The sequence below is a fragment of the Podarcis tiliguerta genome, assembly GCF_965153285.1.
Source record: "Podarcis tiliguerta genome assembly, chromosome: 10".
Taxonomy (NCBI): domain Eukaryota; kingdom Metazoa; phylum Chordata; class Lepidosauria; order Squamata; family Lacertidae; genus Podarcis; species Podarcis tiliguerta.
In genome coordinates, this window is record NC_139543.1 from 52,547,688 (window position 1) to 52,565,461 (window position 17,774).

Here is a 17,774-nt window from a genome sequence, read left to right on the forward strand (position 1 = left end):
AAGCTGTCCTCAGGTAACCATGTGGTGACTCAGAGCCCCTTATTTATAGCACATTCCCAAGAAGTACAACACTTTAAAAAAAAAAATCATCTAAACATGGTCATTTCTGCATTGATTGGCCTCTGCAATTACCCATCTTAGTCAGCGCCCAGTCAGAAGCCTCTTGCAAAGCCTTTTGCAAGAGAGTACTGCTGCTTGTATGCTTTCCGTGCCTAATAAATACTCAATAAATTAAGCCAAGTTAGCAGTTTGTTAGGCTTGACACACGTTTCTTCGGAAGGAGATCTTATCTCTTCCTGTTTATATTTTCCTTGCTTGAGTCATAGAGCTAAGTGTTCATGTGCTCACTGGCTAGTTGCATTTTCTTAAGCAGCAGCATGTCTGAACCATCTTATTAAGAGAAAACAGTCTCAAAATTGCCTTTGTATGAAGTCTGAGAACTAGGCAAAATTCACCATCGTCATCTTTACATTCATGTCCTGTTGGTGCACATGGGGCTCCCAGGCAGTCACTGATCCAGACCCAGGTCTACATTGCTTTACATATGCCTTCAGACTATATACTGGACTATTCCATCAGAGAATGAGGAGCTTGAGTAATGCTTCGAGGCCACCTCGTCCTTCTTGGGCTTAGCCCTGGCAGTTAAAAATAAAGGCTTGGGCCTAAGTTCTAGCAAACCCTGGCTCAACATAAAGAAGGGTGGAGGCATGTATCCTTGCAAAGTGCTGCACAGCTTTCTTGTAAATAGGTGCCTGCCAGTTTAGGCAAAAAGAAATTTGCTTGGTCTTTTTTGGTCAATCAGAATCTGAAGGAAAGTGAGGAAAGAAAAGCTCTTCTGATTCCCGGCCCCCTTGTATTTTTCTTTGTGCTGCTTCAAAGAAACATCATGGGGTTTCTTTTTTTAAAAGTTCCCATCTTTTAGGCTTTTTCTAAACGCTATTTTGCAATCCCAGAAGAGGTCTTTTTTAAACATACACAGCAACAACAGTGTTTTCTTAAGCCTGAGGCCAGAATTCCCCGCATCAAAGCCATTTTAAAATTTAAATATGGCGGGATAGTAACTTGCAAGGCTACATTTACTTCATCATTCCATCAATATGCCCTTTTGGACTGATATGCTCTGGTGAATTTTGACCAGCTCTCACCCAGTATCTGGTGCAATCTCCTGCTGACTACAACCATCTCTAGAGGAGGAAAACTAGAGATGGAAATATGTGGTTGAGATAATATGCCCTCCTCAATTCCCTCATTCTCAGATGCCTAAACCGCACAGTAGCACGCGCTAACTGCAAACCTCATGGGGAGAGGTTCCTGGCCTGCAAATTCACCAATCTGAGAGGATCTCAAAATTAAGGCTTCGATTCTATGTATATTTACAAGGAAGTAAGAGCTCCTGAAATTTGTAGGACTCTCTTCCAAGTAAAACACGCATAGGATCCAGCTGTAAGAAGTTTATTTAGGATGCACAGGTCCAATGTAAGAGAAATTTCTCCAGTCCAGTGGGCTTTCAGAAATCAACCTCTGGGAGAGGATTGCATACATATACTGGGCAAGGCAAGTAAAGTGTGGAGCACATGCTGCAGATATCACCCATCCTGCACCGGGCAGTTAACAAATACAAAGGATGGAGGAAGTTTTGGCTACTTGAGACAGCTTCTGTGGGACTGTCTTGAATTCCACACCCTCTGTTTACATTCATCCAAACCAGGTTGCGTATGCACCAGAAAACGCACAATACAGTGGTACCTCTGGTTACGAACTTAATTAGTTCTTAACCTGAAACCGTTCTTAACCTGAGGTACTACTTTAGCTAATGGGGCCTCCCCCCGCTGCCGCGTGATTTCTGTTCCCATCTTGAGGTAAAGTTCTTAACCCGAGGTACTACTTCCGGGTTAGCAGAGTCTGTAACCCGAAGTGTTTGTAACCCAAGGTGTTTGTAACCCGAGGTACCACTGTACCTTAGAAAGCTAGAATATCAAAATTGGGTCCTACAAAATAGATTCCTATAGCAAAACAGGACTCTTCTTCACAGACTTCCCTCAGAGATAGGTATCCATCTTGTGTTCCATTTGCTCTGTTCTTACCACCCGCCCCTTGCAAATTCATGATTCAGCTGCTACAACAACGGCCAGCTGGTCACCCCTCGGAGGAGGGAATCCTGGCTTGGGACCAGCAGCAAGAGTAGGGATATATGCAATATTAAAGAGACAGCACGACAGGGGTTGTTGCATGTGCTTTTCCCCTTATGAACTATATTCCCCAAAGCTTTTTCTATGCTGAAGTGTTCGGTCTATTACATAGTGCAATTACACAGCAACCTCAGATCACCCTGTGTAGCCAGCTGTAATTTCTTTGGGCACATGTGTTTTAATTAACGTAACGTAGGAGACCAACTTTCCTCATTGCCTTCATTTTTTGAAAAAAGTCTCTTTATGTTATGACAGTGTGCTGCTCAGAACCTTTTGAAGCACGTCTGCAATTAGACAGAAGTTCAGGAGATGTACAGAAGCGCTAGTGTGTGATAGTTGCCTAGTCAAATCTCAGAAGTCAGAGACAGATCTGAGCAAGATTCCCAGGGACTGGAAAACAAGGTTTCGATTCCCCAGATAACACTCTGCCACTTCCCACAACCAGCAAAATATTTCCCGCATGGGTAGCTAAGAGCCATACAGGCTCTTAGATGCATAAAGTGACTTGTGCAAACAAATCTTGCTCAACTTTATTAATCTCCCTACTAGGATACTTCTCATATTTAAAAGCAATATATTCTTGAAAGCAGGTAACAAAGCATCTTTGCTATAACCTATCTATTAAAAAATGAAACCAGAAAAAGAAAGCCAGGCATATTGTTTAAAAGAAGAGACACTTGATATTAAATTAGAAATATTTTGTTAAAATCTACTATGTAGGAATGAACTACTGAGAATTAAAACCAACAGGTGTCAAACCAGTCAAAATGGGGTTTCAACCCTGGGATCACATAGCTGGGAGTAACTATCACTGAATTCAGCCTTAATTTTGAGCAGACATATATTAGATTGCACTATTAAGATTGCTAAGTAACACTGGTTTCACTAAGAGCAGAAGCCTGCAGCCTTAGACATACACAATATTGCAGTTAAGCACATGCTTAAATCTCTCTCACTGAAAGCAATCAGAACTAAAAGTCCTTTGGCTTCACTAAGTTTTACCCTATAACTGAAATTAAACTCTAAGTGGCCCTAAACTCAATTTCCTTTCCCCCCAGCCATGCCCCTCCTATTTTGCTCCTTCATTTTTGTCTTGTCTCCGCTCTTAAAATACCACTGTTTTCCTTGTCTGAACCATTGGTAATTACAGTTTCAGCTTGTCACCTCACATCTTTTATGTAGCCTGCCCCCCCCCCCAAAGGAAGCACGTCTTCACTCTTCTCTCATTCCTAGCCTTCATGGTCTCCTTGGCAACAATAAGCCTTAAATGTGCACTAGAAAATTTCTAGAAAGGGGGATGGATTAGCAATGTGCTTTCTCTGTGTACCAAAAGAAGGTCCAGTGTCAAAGCCTAGGATCTTTTTTTAAAAAAACCTACAGTATTTTATTTTCTGCAAATGACTCTTCCCCACCACCCATGACCCTAGAAGGATAACCCTGTTCAATCCACCTTACCACAGTGGTACCTCGGATGTCAAACGGAATCTGTTCCGGAAGCCTGTTCGACTTCCAAAGTGTTTGGAAACCAAGGTTCAGCTTCCGATTGGCTTCAGGAAGATCCTGCAGCCAATCGGAAGCCGCTGAAGCTGCATCGGGCGTTCGAGTTCCAAAGAATGTTCGCAAACTGGAACACTCGCTTCTGGGTTTGCGGCGTTTGGGAGCCAAATGTTTGAATCGCAAGGCATTCGTCAACCAAGGTACGACTGTATGCCCGTCTTACTTGCTCTGTTAAAGTTCACCTGTGTCCAGGAACCTCTCTCCCTTCTTCCAACTCCCTCGCACTATACTGCACCCTACTGTCTAAAACAATTTCTTGTGCGCTATGCAAAAGCTCATCTCCCCACCAAACTTCAAGAATTCTCCAACACTGGTGAGCCCTTCCTTGCCCAATTCTTACTGCCTGTCTACGCATTTGCTTTCCATGTTCCTCCTCCATTTGACTTTCTTGGGCTCCTTGAGAAGAATCATGGGGTGCAAAGCTGCTCTGTTTGCAGAAAGGCCCCATGTGCTGGGAGGAGGAGGAGTTTGCTGGGCCAGCATTCTCCTCTCGTTTGCCACTCAGCGATGACAGCTTCAGCCACAAGGCCCCCAATTCCTCATTTCTGCTCCTGGCAGGCACGGCGCACATAAGTGGAACCTCGGGCGCTTCATGCGCTAAAGGGAGGAGCAGATGGCTTCAGGTTCTTCTGTGCCATCGTGTACTGCTGGGCACACAACATGGCTGCAGCCCAACTACCCAGCCCATTGCGCATGGAGAGCGCAAACACATTCCAAGTCATTTCTACATTCTGTACAGCATGTGGCACATACTTGGCATTAAAAACCACTGAACAGAAGTAATCCTCCCCACTCTCATAAAAGAGGTTGCGTCTCACAAGAACAACAGCAGCAAAATAAGCCTGTGTTGTGACTCTTCGATTGCATTTGGTAGTCAAGCTCTGCGTTCAGGATCCCTCAAATAAAACACTTTGCTTACTACACTACTTAGTGTATCATGCTGTGGCAATGTATAAGGCAGGGGTTGTCAACCTGGTCCCTACCGCCCAGTAGTGGGCATTTCAGGATTCTAGGTGGGCGGTATGGGGTTCTACGGCACAAGCTGAATTCTCCTTCCATCGAGCCCTGGTGGGCGGTAAGGAAATTTTACCATCAAGAAAGAAGCATTAGTGGGTGGTAGGTATAAAAAGGTTGACTACCCCGGTATAAGGATTATACTATACCTTTCTTTGTTTTTCCCTTGTTTTAAATAACACACTTTCCTTTGACAAGGGGAGAGAAAGTAAATTTCTGGCAGATGTGCTTACCACTGTCCTCTGTTTGTTGGGTAGGAAGACTCTAACAGTAGGCTTCTGTGGAGATTTAGGGTTATTCCGTGACAAATCTGTAGGGTTCTGATAAACTGAGAGGGAAGAAGGTGCTACAGAGAGACTAGAAGATGACGATGATGTGACGGTATCTGTTGAAGCTGAACTGGAGACAGAGAAATCAGTTCCATTGCCCATGGATTCCAGTAACTGCTGCTCCCTCTGTTGCAGTGCATCTAACTTGCTGGTGTACTCTTCATAGGCCTTTAGAAGGAAAAAGTTAATTTAAAACAGTGATAACCTGGATGTACACTTTTGAGATATTTATAGCCTCTTAAGCACTGTGAATACGATCACTGGGACAGTACCCAACCCAATCTTCCAAAGAACGCATTCAGGGATGATTTATGGCCAGTGCTTTTTTTTCAGGGGTGCTCAAGGGTATGCAGTACCGGCACCTCATTTTTGTTGCTGTTAAAAAGTGTGGCACTTACTGTAACAACTTCATGGTGAGTGCCAGCACTTATTTTTCTAGGGGAAAAAAGCAGTTTCTAACAAAGAAGGAAATGATGGAACCAATATTATTCATTCAACAACCATTCTAGTACTAAGCCTCTGCCCCCACACTGTCCATACATGTGTCACGATAACCTTCAAGGGAAATTCCATGAAGGATCATAAATAAACAGCTCTACTTCTTCTTTGCAGCAGAATTACATGCTTACAAGGTATCGTAATATAACTCAAGGCTGGAGAGAGATTTGCAACGAGGAATTAATGGGAGGTCAGGGGAAGAGTACAGAAATTTAGAGACTGAGAGAAGTGACAGGAATATGAATATCCAAAAGAGAGTTATGTCCAAATAAATTTACGGCAGAATTTGACTGTGTACATATATTTTAAATGGGGTATTTTAATTCTAATACAGGATTCTCTCCCCATGCTTCTTTTCATGAAAATGTTGTCATCCTGCACCAAAGTATGCATGCACGCTCAGGTTTCTCTGAAATAACAAGCATGCAGGAATGCATAAGTGAGCACAGAACCCATGCAGTAATCAAGAAAGACAAGTGTATCAGAAGCAGAGTAGCAAGCTATTATGGCCATTTTGTCAATATTCCTTTCCCATTTTTTCCCATCTGTTCTTCTTTTTGGCTTGATATGTATTTTGCAAAATGTTTGTGCAGTGTTTTAACCCAGTTTCAAGACCAAGTTTAGATACTTTCCACAACACTTCAAATCTAAAATCAGAGGGGCCATTTCTATGGGTTGGTATGTTTACCAGCAACCAGCCAGAGTCTGTCTGTACAGCTCTTTCTAGCTCATCCCTCTGGAGTGAAGGGCCTTAAACCGGGACGGTTATATCAATGGCCAGAGACCAGAAGAAACTGTCAGAAACACTAAAGGGATATTCAGAATTGTAGGTGCAGTATCTTCTGTTTCCTGGCTGTTGACCACTATCACAAACCCAGTGGCTTATGCAAAATACAGGGAGAGAGGTTTAGGGAGTTATTGTAATCTTATACAGATTTTGTTGAAGAAGAAATTGCTTTATGCTAAAGCAGGACATCAGACAACTCAAGAAAATAAAAACAGTATCTCAGACGTAATTGCAAAAAAAGACTTGTGCATGCTTAAAATGGCTAACCTAAGGGTTGTTTCTAGTTTTCTAAGAGGTGGAAAGAAAAGCTATGTTTTTGAGTATTGCTTGTGCAGACAGGACAACACATAGGGTTGTACTGCATATAACAAAGTTCTGCCAAATAACCTCCACTCACAAAACAGAGGGTAGGATCCAATTAAGTACTTCTCTTACCACAAGAACTTCCACTTGCATAATGGAACTTTCCCTGCCTCTCCTCTCCACACCCCTGCCCCACACTGCCTCTGGGTGGCTGCAGGTAAAACCCAGAACAGATGATTGGTGGGCGGGGTGGAAATGAAGTTCCATTGTGCAGCCAAAATTCCTTGCACTAGTGGGACTACTTCCTTGGGTAACACTTAGAACCACCCCTCCCCAAGTCCACTTTAGAGGGTTGAGCAAACCCCCAGAGCATATTTGACTCTTTGGGCAGCCTGTGTGACAGTCCAGGAAAGTTCTCATTGGAGCATATTACTGAATAACAATCCCATCCCCTTGCAAACAAACATTACAATGGTTCAAGTCAGACACTCCTCGCAACCATTGTTTGAAAGACCATAAATAAGCCACCCACTCACATGCGCCATGCTTCCCTCTCACAGCTTCTCTCTCCTTAAGCTGTTCAACACTAACCAGAGTTTGCAGAAATGTTTAACTCAACAAACTTGTCCTCAAAACCAAAAGCAGAAACCATGGTCTGCTGATTCACATGTCAGAACTAACTATGGCTGATGCTAAAGAGGGCATGCAGAAGAGAAAAACCTCTTGTGAAAGGGGAGGGCAGAACATGCGGAACATTTCCAATCCTTTTAGCCACTGATTTAGTGGACTCCCCCCCCCCCCGTGTGTGTGTGTGTGTGTGTGTGTGTGTGAGAGAGAGAGAGAGAGAGAGATTGATTGATTCCATTTCTTCTTTGCTGCAAACATGCTTCCACTGGAGTTTTTTCTTTCTTTAAAGACTGAAGAAAATCAAACACTATTTGAGATTATGTTATCAATCCTAACCCTGCACAACCATCCAGAAAGTGCTGCAGAGTTGTCCGCTTCTGAGACATAATATAAAATAGCCTTTTGAATGTTTAAATAGATTATGTGTACTACTTCACCCTTGTCAGCTTTCATTGTCACTTGCTTAAAGGAGATAATCAGATTTGTTAAGCATGACCTCTCCTTTACAGAACTAGGCAAAGTCCTTTTAAGCAGGCAGTACCTGTACAACGGTGCTCTTCAGCTACAATGCGGACTGTGTGACAATGGATTTAAATCCCACCGCCCAAAATGTTCTTATAACAAGGTGTGTCGATTTTTCACAGATATTTGTGTGTGTGTGTATAAATGTTAAGCAAAACTACATTAAGAAATACTTTAAACAACTAAAAACATTCCCTAGTCTCTTAACCAATAGATACATTATTCCATAACCAGATATGGAACACCTGCAACTCAGCACTTACCTCCAGGTATATAGAAGGTGGATTATGCTCCCCTCCAAACTTGTCCAGCAGGGCTTCTATGTGTTCTTGTGTTAATTTAATCATTTGTTTTATATTCCACACCTAAAAATAAACAGGCATATGTTTCAAAAAAAAAGCCTGAACAAGCACGGTGGAAAGTTTTAAGCCCATAGTTGATACACTTCAGAGAAATATTGAAGGTCAGTTCACCTTTGATACAGTCAGCACTCCTCTCTGCTGGCAAAGGTGCCGGTCTACCTGTACCTACTGGTACAACATGACACATGCAACACTCCATTCACATCATGGACCCTGCCTTCCGCTGGCTCGCAGAAATGAATCCAGCAAAGAACTACAGGCTGTGGAGTGCGGGTCTGTGCACACCCACCACAGAGCGCACAAAATGAATGTGTGACAGGTGGCCCATGTGCAAACTTGTCAAAATAACACACAAACCTGTGAACACATCCCAGAGATTCCCAGTAAGATATCATTAAAAGTTTACACTACTCCGGTACTAAGCATGAAACTATTTATAGAAGACGCACAAGGGTAACAGTAACAGTTAGCCAAAAGTCAACACCTAAGAATTTAAATACTTCCTCCTGTAAAAATAAAAAAAAAGCTACAGTACATTTATCACCTCCAGACTTAGCCATCTGTCTGTGGAAAACAGTGCTAGTCAGCTTCACCCAGGAACCAACATGACTGCTTGAAAAGATTTTCCCCTCTTCAACCGTAACCAAAATCTAAGCGTTCTTACACTGCGAAATTCTACATTGAGTTTATGTTGCAGAATTAAATTATGAAGGCTTGAGTTCTTTAGACAGGGCATTGGGGAGACCCCTAAGTACTCTTCCCTCACAAATAATGCAGTATGAATTCAATTCTATAAAGCTGCTTTCTCCATGCAAGTTACAAGGATCTAGATATTTATACTGCAAACCCCATGAATTCACTGTTGAACTTCATAGTGAAATGTTGGCAAGACCTAAGGAAGGCTGTTATGTAACATTGTGAACGAGTCAATTTTTAAGGCAAGGCTCAATGGGCCCAAATCATACTTAGAGAAGCAAGAATGCTATGAAACCAGTGGGTGATCATTTAAATCTTCAGGAACACGTTAGAGTTGCAGACCTAAGAGTTACCATTCTTAGGATGCATGGAATGTGAAACAATGGAACAGGAGTTTATAAAGAAATTTGACCGTACAAATGGCTTAAAAAAGAATATGATTTATTTTTCCACTATAAAAATTCCACATAACTTAACACTATTACCTGTCACTCTAAGAACTTTATAATGTTTACTCTTAGGTCAGCTTTTAACTAACTTTTCCATGTTACTTTCAGTTCCAACTCATTATCTGTCACCATCAAAGGTTTAAGCCATTTTGTAATAAAAAGCTTCTGAAAAGTTAATCTCAGATGCACCCTTTTATGTATATAACATGTGAGAAGATTACACCTACATGCCTACACGTGAGGTGCTAACCTCAAGTGTTACCTTTGGTGAGGGAACATCTGTTCCTGCTTCATAAAAATACAACTACTAACGAGGTAAGTGTGTGAAAAGGTATCAATACTAATATAGAACAAAGCTTTGATTTAAAAAGCTACTTCCTGTGTTTCTAAAATCGGGTGGTAAGACATGGGAGCCAAAGCAGGACCACTGAGAAACAAGAGGAAGGCATCAGCACACCCTGGTTTGGAAGGTGTGCTGAGCACCCTGGGGTTTGAAGAAGTAGAAAAACTCTTAAACAAAAACAAAAACTAAGAGGGTGAGCTCAGTGAGGACTGAGCCTGCTCAGCAGCCATGAAATGGCAAGTATCAACTGCAAAATGAAGTGGAAAACTAAGAGAGGGAAGGTAGATATCGGAGGATATGACTAGCAGAGGACACAACATATACAGCAGCACTTCTGTTAAAAGACAATGATATGTTTAAAAGTTTTGTTGCAAATCCAACTTGTACCATTTAAAAAGCTTGTGTCTTTCAACTCCCCATTCTAAAAAACAAAAACAAGAAAACTGGTCTTACAATGGTTGATGAAGATGCTCAAACTCACTATCGACAAAGGGAGAGAGGACAGCCAGTAAGACTGAGCCTCCGCACATTCTTATTCTTTACACCTTTACACCTGGCATGAAGAGGGTTTTCTGGACTGCCCACAGCAATCATGACAGGACACCAATGCCTTAGCTCTCTACGACTTTATGGGTAGAATATGCAAGTGCTGACATAACACATGCAGACCCCACAACAGAATGCAGAACACCACTATGCGTAGAAACTCAGAAGTCAGTCCCATTGAAACTCATGTATTTTGCATCCGCTGAAGTTTTCACATTCCAAAAGCAGTCCCTTGTAGAGTGTGTTACAGTAACTCAACATGACATAAATGTCTGAGAATCTCACAAGCCTGCTGCCTTTTTTGGGAAGGGGCAAAGTTGGCACACCAGCATACACTCCAGGGCATACAGCCATGCCCCTAGGTATCCAGGAGCACCAGATTCTTCAAGTGAGCACAACTCCTTCTCAATATAAGCTAGGACCTTTCCACTGGATCAGCACTTTTGCAGCACTAGAATACTTTTGTCATGTCTGGATTAAGTCCCAATTCCATTACAAACAACTACATCACAGAAAACTACAAAAAATTATTTTCTGTGGACCAACTATGCTTCCTTCAAACAAAGGGGTCAGAAATTCTGAATGCAAGTACTTCAATTACAGCAACTAGAAAAAACACAATATAAGCATCTACAATAAAAACATAATCACCACTTACAGCATTTTCTTATAGAACTATAAGAAAGTATTCACTTTTAAGAGATCAATTAAAATCAGTGGCCACCATTCTTAGGAAGCATTCATGGAGCAGATTCACAAGTGAATACTATCAGTTGCATACCTCTAATCCTCCCTTCCAAAATTGGGTCAATTTAAAAGTGACCAAAAGTGTTAGTATTCATATATGTTCTGTTCTCTGTATTAAAATGTAGAGCCAGTGAGTGATACAGCTCATCTATTTTTTTATTATGGTGAACTAGGTTATATTTCTAACTGACAAGATTGATTTTAAACCTGAACAAAATTGAATTGTTCAGAGTCTGCAAAGTGAGACTTTTTTTTATTATTAAGCACTGTCCAACTCTTTCACTAGTAAAGAAGACTTTCCCTGTCTGCTATCGCTGCATAAACATGTAAAACATGTACATCACAACAGTACATCTTTTTTTTTATTATTTACTAAACCTCTGCAATTAACTGGGAAAATATGCAGGGACTTTCCCAGCTCCCCAGCGACGTTGTTTATAGTAACCTTGCATTTCTTTCCAAAAAATCCTACATTACCTTTTCAAGCTGAGTTGGCAAACTATGTCATTTTCAATTTACAACTTTGCTAGAGTGCCCGAACATTCTTCAGGTTGCTTGCAGGCAGTTTATCAATCTTCAATACTTGCCTGTTTGCACCCATTGATCCATTTCCAGTTGCACTCTCTTTCAGGCATCGAAAGTAACCACAACACCCAGGCTGCCTGAACAATTTATAACCCACTAAATTGAATGAAGTCTACCAGCTCTGTATAGCAGCTTAGTGGGGGCAGAGGCCTTAATAAGCAAAGCCTGGCTTTGCTGACAATTTGGGGGTACAGAAAAAGGAGAATATGGCAACCACTCGACAGGCCGGATTACGTGACTGAAGACTGCAGTCTGGTGGATCATTAGCCATGTGAGTCTGTCACGGATTTTTTTTTAACCTTTATAGGCCACAACCAAAGTGCCAGATTAAAACTACATTTCATGCTATCCAGCAAAGACGCCCTATTGATTAAGCACGCCAAATTCCAGACACATAACATAAGCCTAAGCTTTCATCGAGAGAACAAAATCGGCTGGAATCATATGCATGATCAAAATCAACAACTGCATCCTTACCCGCTGTCCAAACAATCCATCTCCAACATCAAAACAAAAGCTTAGCTGAACTTTCTTGAAAGGCAAAATAAGGAGACAGAAAATTCACAGCATTTCCATTTAATTATCCTTAACTGAGAGTTTTAAAAGAACTGCAACTAGACTGCAATAAGCATATTTTCCTGATGATCTGCTGAACAGCAAAGTGTGCAAGACTAAGGAGGATAGGCACAAAAGATAGGTGCATTGATTGCTATCAATCTACCACTGTTTATTCTCACCCTTTTCTTTCTAAATATATTTATTTGCTGACATATCCTGGATTACAATAGTAATTACTTTTACTTAATGTTTACTTATAATCTTATAAAAACCTCCAAAGAATGGGAGTTCACAACATCCCAAGGCCGTCTGTTCCACTGCCGAACAGCTCTTACTATCAGAAGGTTCTTCCTGACTAAATGGAACGGTCTCCCTCAAGAGTTTGTGAGCTTTGCTTCATTGTTTTTAAGCAGAGGTTAGATGGCCATCTGTCTTGGATGGTTTTGTTGAGATTCCTGCATTGCACGAGTTGGACTAAGGTAAAAAAAAAAGGAGGAAAGGACCCCTGGACATTTAAGTGCAGTCAAAGGCGACTATGGGGTGCAGAGCTCATCTCACTTCAGGCTGAGGAAGTCAGAATTTGTCCACAGACAGCTTTCCGGGTCATGTGGCCAGCATGACTGAACCGCTTCTGGCGCAATGGAACACTGTGACTCAATCCAGAGTGCATGGAAACGCCATTTAGCTTCCCACCGCAGCAGTACCTATTTATCTACTTGCACTGGTATGCTTTTGAACTGCTAGGTTGGCAGAAGCTGGGACAGAACAACAGGAGTTCATCCCGTTGACTGGATTCGAACTGCTGACCTTCCAATCAGCAAGCCCAGGAGGCTCAGTGGTTTAAACCACAGACTAGATGACCATTGGGGGACCCTTCCAACTCTACAATTCTATGATTCTTTGAATCTGATGTATTCTTGTAAATTGTGCAATTATTGTTCAGTTGTCTGTTTCTACTTATAGAATGTAACATAGAAGGACCTCACTCATCAAGAGATATCTTGAAGTGAACAACCAGAGCCAAGGAAATGTAAATAGAAATTGAGTTGCCATCCCTGCCAAAGATGCTCATAGTTTACCCTTCAGACAAAAAATGTGCTCTGTCCACTGTGGCTCCCCTTGCCTGTCTCATGACAAAACACAAAAGGGAAATTATAAAGTATTGACAACTAGTTTAGACAACTTTAAATTAGATAAATTGGAAGATGCCAGGTGAAATTGGAAGATGTCAGGTGAAATTACATCAGAATGTATATCACTAATAATGGGGGTGGGGGTGGAACAATAATATTCAGAGGTAGAATACCTCAGACTGCTTCCAACACCTGGCAAACAAGGTCCTGTTTAAGAGATTCTCAAGCCATTGGTCATTGTCAGAGACAGAATAGCACTGGGCTATAAGGCCCTTTGATCTGACCTAGCCATATATATTCATATGCAAAGGCCCTATTTCTTAAACAGCAACAGAGCACCTATTCATCTGTATGCAAACTGCTATGGCCAAGTATTTACTTGCATTCATGCATACAGTATATTAATGCATGGATTAGAGCTCTTACTTCACAGGAGCTGTTTTCCGTGTGCAATCTAAGGCATTTCCTTATACCAAATCAGACCATTGGTCCATGTTGTGTACTACTCTTAACAATGAATGACAGACACTCATCAGTGTTCCAGAAAGAAGTCTTTCTCTGCCCTACCTGGAGATGCCAGCAACTGAAGCTGGGATCGTTTGAAGGCAAAGCATGTGCTTTACCACTGGGCTACAACCCTTCCTTTTGAAAGCTTCAGATTTCTTTCCAAAGCCTAGTAAGCTAATAGTAATGCTTAGCATTTAGATAGTATTATAGAGTGTTTAAGGGATTTCACATATATTATCTTGTTGGAATCCTTACAACAATGATGCTGTAAGTTAGGCCAGTATTACTATTACTATTACCATTACTATGCTACAGTTTCAGGATTTGCGTGTGAAGGGAGGCCATGATATAAGATAGCTATGGCAGGGGAGAGATACAGAGTGGGTCATCCTGATTCACAGCTCAGCCTTTTACAGCATAATCCTAACCACAGATATTCAGAGCTAAGTCCTATTGAATTCAATGGGGCTTACTCTCAGGTTAGCAAGGGCAGGAGTACAATTTTGGTCACTACACTACATCAGCTCTTTCTATTTACTATGTTTGCAAGCAGATCTAGTGGGTTGCCCCAGTGAAGAGAAATTTGTATCTTTCTCAGAAATTCATTGCAGTTACAGAAAGAAAAAGAGAATAAAACATGGTGTGTTGCCCATCTGTACTATCTACAATTTATTGATATGGTGGCCAACAGGAGACACCTATGGCTGCAATCATAAACCAACTTACCAGAGGTTGGCCCACTGAACACTACAAGTCCGACAGGAGATGTCTTCTCTAAATGCCAGGCGTACAACAAATAATTATGTAAAGTATGTAAGAGAAAGCTGCAAATTGCTGCAATACCTAACAAACTGCGCCAAGTTTAAGAATATATCATCTTGCCCTACAGAACCATACCATCAGCCTGGTGTTTGTTTGCTGTGTTGGGAGGACATGAGCTTGAAACTCCAATAACTGTGGAGAAATCACACATACAGACTTGAACTTAATCCTTATGTCTTGCCAACCATAGCTGACAATGCAACACAGAATCTACACTGGTCCTCCCCAAATGGCTTCCAATCTGTAACACAACACAAAAGTGACCGATAAGCATTGAATGTGGGATTCACGCAAAACAGATTCGCAGAAAGCAAGCACTACCTAGCAAACTGAATAAGCCATGTATGCATGTATCTTCTAATCATGTGTACTTCTAATATATCCCTCCCCCCCAAAAAAAAAAATCCTGCCAGCTATTTTAGGAGTAAATACTTATAGAAGACATGAACCATGTCTTTCTTACTTACACTTGGGTTTTTCTTTAATAAAGCAGCATCACTGATTTGTGCATTTTTCTACACTGGAGTCTGAGTACTGAAAATTATCTGTCACTGCCACTAGGTAAAGGTAAAGGTAAAGGTACCCCTGCCCATATGGGCCAGTCGTGTCCGACTCTAGGGTTGTGCGCCCATCTCACTTAAGAGGCCAGAGGCTAGTGCTGTCCGAAGACACTTCCAGGTCACGTGGCCAGCGTGACAAGCTGCATCTGGCGAGCCAGCGCAGCCCACGGAAACGCCGTTTACCTTTCCACTAGTAAGCGGTCCCTATTTATCTACTTGCACCCAGGGGTGCTTTCGAACTGCTAGGTTGGCAGGCGCTGGGACCAAGCAGCGGGAGCGCACCCCGCCACGGGGATTCGAACCGCCAACCTGACAATCGGCAAGTCCTAGGCGCTGAGGTTTTACCCACAGCGCCACCCGCATCCCGTCACTGCCACTACCTCCCCCAAAAAGGATGCAAATGCCAGGAGCCTAGCAAAACCCACAGCCCTACCCCATCCGTGCCAAGGTGCTGTTCACAGAGCACATGTGACCGTGTTTGTTTTTAATAATATTGATGCAATCTGCTGGGAGCTTTTAATACTGCTTGGCTTAAAGGGTGGCAACCCAACCCTCATAACTCAGCTCTACAAAATTGGCCCTCTCGAAGCACAGGCGCCCAACTGCCCCCCCCCCTTCTCTCCGATACAGACAGCGAGATAAAAACAAACAAAAGGTGCCCCGTTTTCTCCCGGCACTCGCGGAATCAACTCCCCTGGCCTTCCGCGGCCACGCAACTGGGGCCCGAGGGAGTCCCTATTGCACTTGTGGGGAGAAGGGGGGTGGAGAGCTGACGAAGTGTTGCTCCAGTTCCATTAACCCTTGGCAGGCAACTGCTGTTGACGACCGTGCAGATCGGGAGAACCAGAGGCGAGGAGGGAGAGAAAGGAGCGAAGCAGAAATCCCAGGCATTGCCTCCCCTGTGCAAACCGAGGGAGCGACCAGACAAGGCCTCAGAGGGAATTTGGGACGGGATGGAGGCCCGAGGGGGACGGGGAGAGCCGCCCTGCTAGGAGTCCCGCCGTCGACCTCAACACCCCCCTTCCCTCCTGGGGCTGCCAACCTCACCGCCGGCGCTGCAGCTGGAGAGGCGAAGGGGGCCGGGTTCTCCTCCGCGACGGGGGGAAACTTCACCTGCTGCCAGAGGAGGAGGAGGAGGAGGCCGGGGCGGCTTTTGCTGGCCACCCTCGAACCTCAACCCGCCGCCCGGCCTCGCGGTTTCCCTTTGGACCCGTCGCCTTGGCACGGGGGGAGGCGGCCCGGGGCCCCTGATCCACCTGTCTCCCGGCCACCCGACCTGCCTCCCGCTGCCCGATGCCGGGCCTAAGTCTCCAGCAGGAGCCCCTCGCCGGACCCTCCACAGGGAAGCGGGCGAGGAGGGAAAGGGGGCGCCGTAGGATGCCAGGCCGGCCTCCCACCCACCTCCCCACACGGCCGGGCCTCACCTCCTCCGGGATGGCGGGGTCTCCCCCTGCGCTGCCGCTGCCCCCCGCGTAGCAGGCCCCGGGCGGCGGCGGCTCGGGCTCCATGTCCCCGTTGAAGAGCGAGGCCCCCTCGGCGCTGCTGCTGCTGCTCAGCGCCGCCATCTTGGATCGAAGCGCTGAGGAGGGGGAGGGGGGCAGGAGGGGGGAGGAGGACAAGGAGGGGGGCGGAGGGGAGGGGGAGCCGTGTCGCCCCTGACGACCCGGCCGCCCCCAACCGCGACCCGTAGCGGAAGAAGGGGGGTGGGACTAGAGGGGGGAGAAAAAGGAGCGGGGGGTGGGTGGGTCAGTGGGCAGCAAGAGCAGCAAAATTCCCCGAGAGAGTCTTCCAGGCGGCCAGCGGCGGCCGTACGTCACACCTCGGGCGTGACGTCACCCAGAATCGCCGCGTCGCCACCGCGCATGCCCGGGAGGACGTCACCGGGAAATACCCTGACGTCACGGCGCGACACCCCCTCCCCTCCTCCTCTAGCGTCACCTAGGGAACCCGGAGGGCGCGGAAATACTTCGCCACGCCTCCGCTCAGACCTCCCTTCCACTGCCTCGCCGCCTCGGTTGTAGTTATTATAAAATGCGCTCTTGTTTGCCTTGCTCGGTCTTTTTTTTTTTTTTTTTGCTACCGTCAGGTACGCATTTGTGCATTTAAACGCAAGCTATATTAGTATCGCCTTGCAGTGCTGCTGCCCAATATGAATAGTATTAATCTCAATAAATATTAGCATTAGTATCAGTATCAGTGGTTGTTAAAAATAATAAACAAAAAAGACTACCCAAAGAATATAGGTGGTTTGGGAACCATATACCCAAATCGGGTTTTTGCTGTTGTACCCTGGAATCATAATTATTTCCCCGTGTGGAACGTCTCCAATGCACCTGTGAGAGAGATGGAATTCACCAATTTTACAGAACATCTTCCACGCTAGCAGACAGATCTCTAATGCACACATATGCATGTGGAAGAGATATATGAAAAAACCCCCAGTAAACTATGCATATATGAAACTAAATATTTTGCTTTGCTGAGTAAGTTGGTTGCTATTTCAAATTGTGAGCCAAGATAACACAGTTTTAAGAATACTCAGGATGGAATCATTTGGAGTGTGGCATTAAGACTCTGGGATATCAGAGTGTTGAGCAGATATAGGCTATTCTAATATCCCTAATTTTGATGGGTGCTTCA

The 17,774-nt window shown here is 44.0% G+C and overlaps 1 protein-coding gene across 3 annotated transcripts in view; it reads right to left on the reverse strand.

Moving 5' to 3' along the window:
- BRAF (B-Raf proto-oncogene, serine/threonine kinase) overlaps positions 1-17,058 on the reverse strand; it is a 60,991-nt gene extending 43,933 nt beyond the window's left edge. The window contains exons 1-3 of one of the 3 annotated variants that reach the window (XM_083401466.1): positions 16,559-17,058; positions 8,090-8,191; positions 4,994-5,257 (exon numbers count right to left, since the gene is read on the reverse strand). In XM_083401466.1, the coding sequence (XP_083257592.1) occupies positions 4,994-5,257; positions 8,090-8,191; positions 16,559-16,699 (507 nt within the window). In that variant the 5' untranslated portion in view covers positions 16,700-17,058. Of the gene's footprint in view, positions 1-4,993; positions 5,258-8,089; positions 11,888-16,467 lie in introns of all 3 variants that reach the window. The other 2 variants (XM_083401467.1, XM_083401468.1) reach the window with 2 other exon arrangements.
- Between the last annotated feature and the right edge of the window lie 716 nt (positions 17,059-17,774).